This window comes from Anneissia japonica, unplaced genomic scaffold (genome assembly GCF_011630105.1).
Source record: "Anneissia japonica isolate Jap-2015-1 unplaced genomic scaffold, ASM1163010v1 scaffold200382_len1463_cov165, whole genome shotgun sequence".
Classification (NCBI taxonomy): Eukaryota; Metazoa; Echinodermata; class Crinoidea; order Comatulida; family Comatulidae; genus Anneissia; species Anneissia japonica.
Window position 1 is genome coordinate 1 of NW_022704548.1, and position 1,463 is coordinate 1,463.

General features: G+C 34.5%; 1 protein-coding gene across 1 annotated transcript; it reads right to left on the bottom strand.

Annotated features, from left to right (window-relative positions):
* Positions 1-6: 6 nt before the first annotated feature.
* Positions 7-1,033, bottom strand: LOC117104757 (protein gar2-like). Its single transcript, XM_033245614.1, has 3 exons — positions 790-1,033; positions 606-617; positions 7-176 (listed from the first exon to the last, which is right to left on the bottom strand). The coding sequence occupies exons 1-3, from the start codon at positions 1,031-1,033 to the stop codon at positions 100-102; spliced, it is 333 nt and encodes a 110-aa protein (XP_033101505.1). The 3' UTR covers positions 7-99.
* Positions 1,034-1,463: the final 430 nt, after the last annotated feature.

The window sequence follows — 1,463 nt, forward strand, 5'->3', positions numbered from 1 at the left end:
GGGGAAGGAGGGGGGGGGGTGTCACAGAAAAGATATGTTTTTGATAATCTTGAAATAGATGAATAAAAAATGATGACATTAAATATAACAAAGAATTACTCAATACCAACCATCGTCATAACTATCAGTGCTCACTATTGGCCTATCCCATGATCCTTCACTGCGACCTGCTCTCTCTATGAAATATAATGCAAAATTTTAATATTAATAAACTTATATCAAAAGGAGCTAAAAAAACATATTTGAGGAAGAATAAAAATAATCACCGAGCAATGGTGCCAAAACCTGTAAAAATAAAAAACAACTAAACTTCAAAAAATTTACTGTTGAGCTTTTAAAGTCGGCGATTTATTGTTGCGAAATTCATTTGAGGAACATGTTAAGTCATGAAAATAAAAGACTACTAAATGCATTATCAAAATTACCAAAATTTAGGGTCGCAAAAAATAAGGGCTATTCCGTATATAACAAATACATAACACCCACACACCCAAAACTCATGTTAAATAACTATGTAACTTTTCAAATAAATATAAATCATCATTTGAAAGTACTGTAATGCAAAATGAAAATTATTTTAGAGATAAAAAAAAAACCTTACTTACCATCTTCACCTCCTGAAATGACAAAAAAAAAAAGTGATCTGTTTAATTTATTGTTAGCCAATGATTTAACATTCCAGCAAATTTTAGAATAGGGGTAAAATTGTTCTGGCTGTTACTTAATATTAACCATTTAAATATATATGGTACATTATAAGAGTGTGTTGAGTTTGGAAATAAGACTTACCCCTGCCGCCGTATCCGCCACCACCACCTCTCCTCCATTCACCTGAACTTTCTCGATTTCCATCTCCCTGTTGCTGCCCTGCCAAATCTACTCGTATTCTGCGATTGCGCAGATTTTCGTTGCTAAGCTTTAGCGCTGCCATAAGCGATTCCATGTCACCAACCTCAGCATAACCAAAACCTTTTAAACGTCCTCCATCACCGTCACGGGGCAAACGCACTTGCGTAACCTTAAGTAGAACCATATTAGGATTAATGATTAAAATGATACCCCTTCAGAAGACAATATAAAATTTCCTTCAGCCAAGTTGGTGACATGAGGACCTCTTTGAGTCCACTTGCTCTGAGAGGCCACTTGTGAAAATATTGTTAAATAAATACCGTATATTCTCATGTACAAAGACAGGAATTAAAAATAGCAAATTACTATCGAAAAACAGGAGGGGGTTGTCTTATACTAGCAACACATACAATTTTTTTATTTTTAAATCATGTTCGTCTTATGTGCGGATCAAGAATTTGCAACACAAGAATTTACTACTGAAAAAGCTACTCTTAGTAATGGATGAATGCAATTAATGCGGGGAAATACACTATAGAATGGTGTTATTTGGAAGATTGGTGCATATTTGGCTCCGGTTTTAGCCAGCTAGATGTAGTATGAAGACCATGAAC

Bases quoted from the DNA above. Each gene is read 5' to 3' on its own strand.
- LOC117104757 (XM_033245614.1), bottom strand. From the start codon at position 1,033: ATGGTTCTACTTAAGGTTACGCAAGTGCGTTTGCCCCGTGACGGTGAT.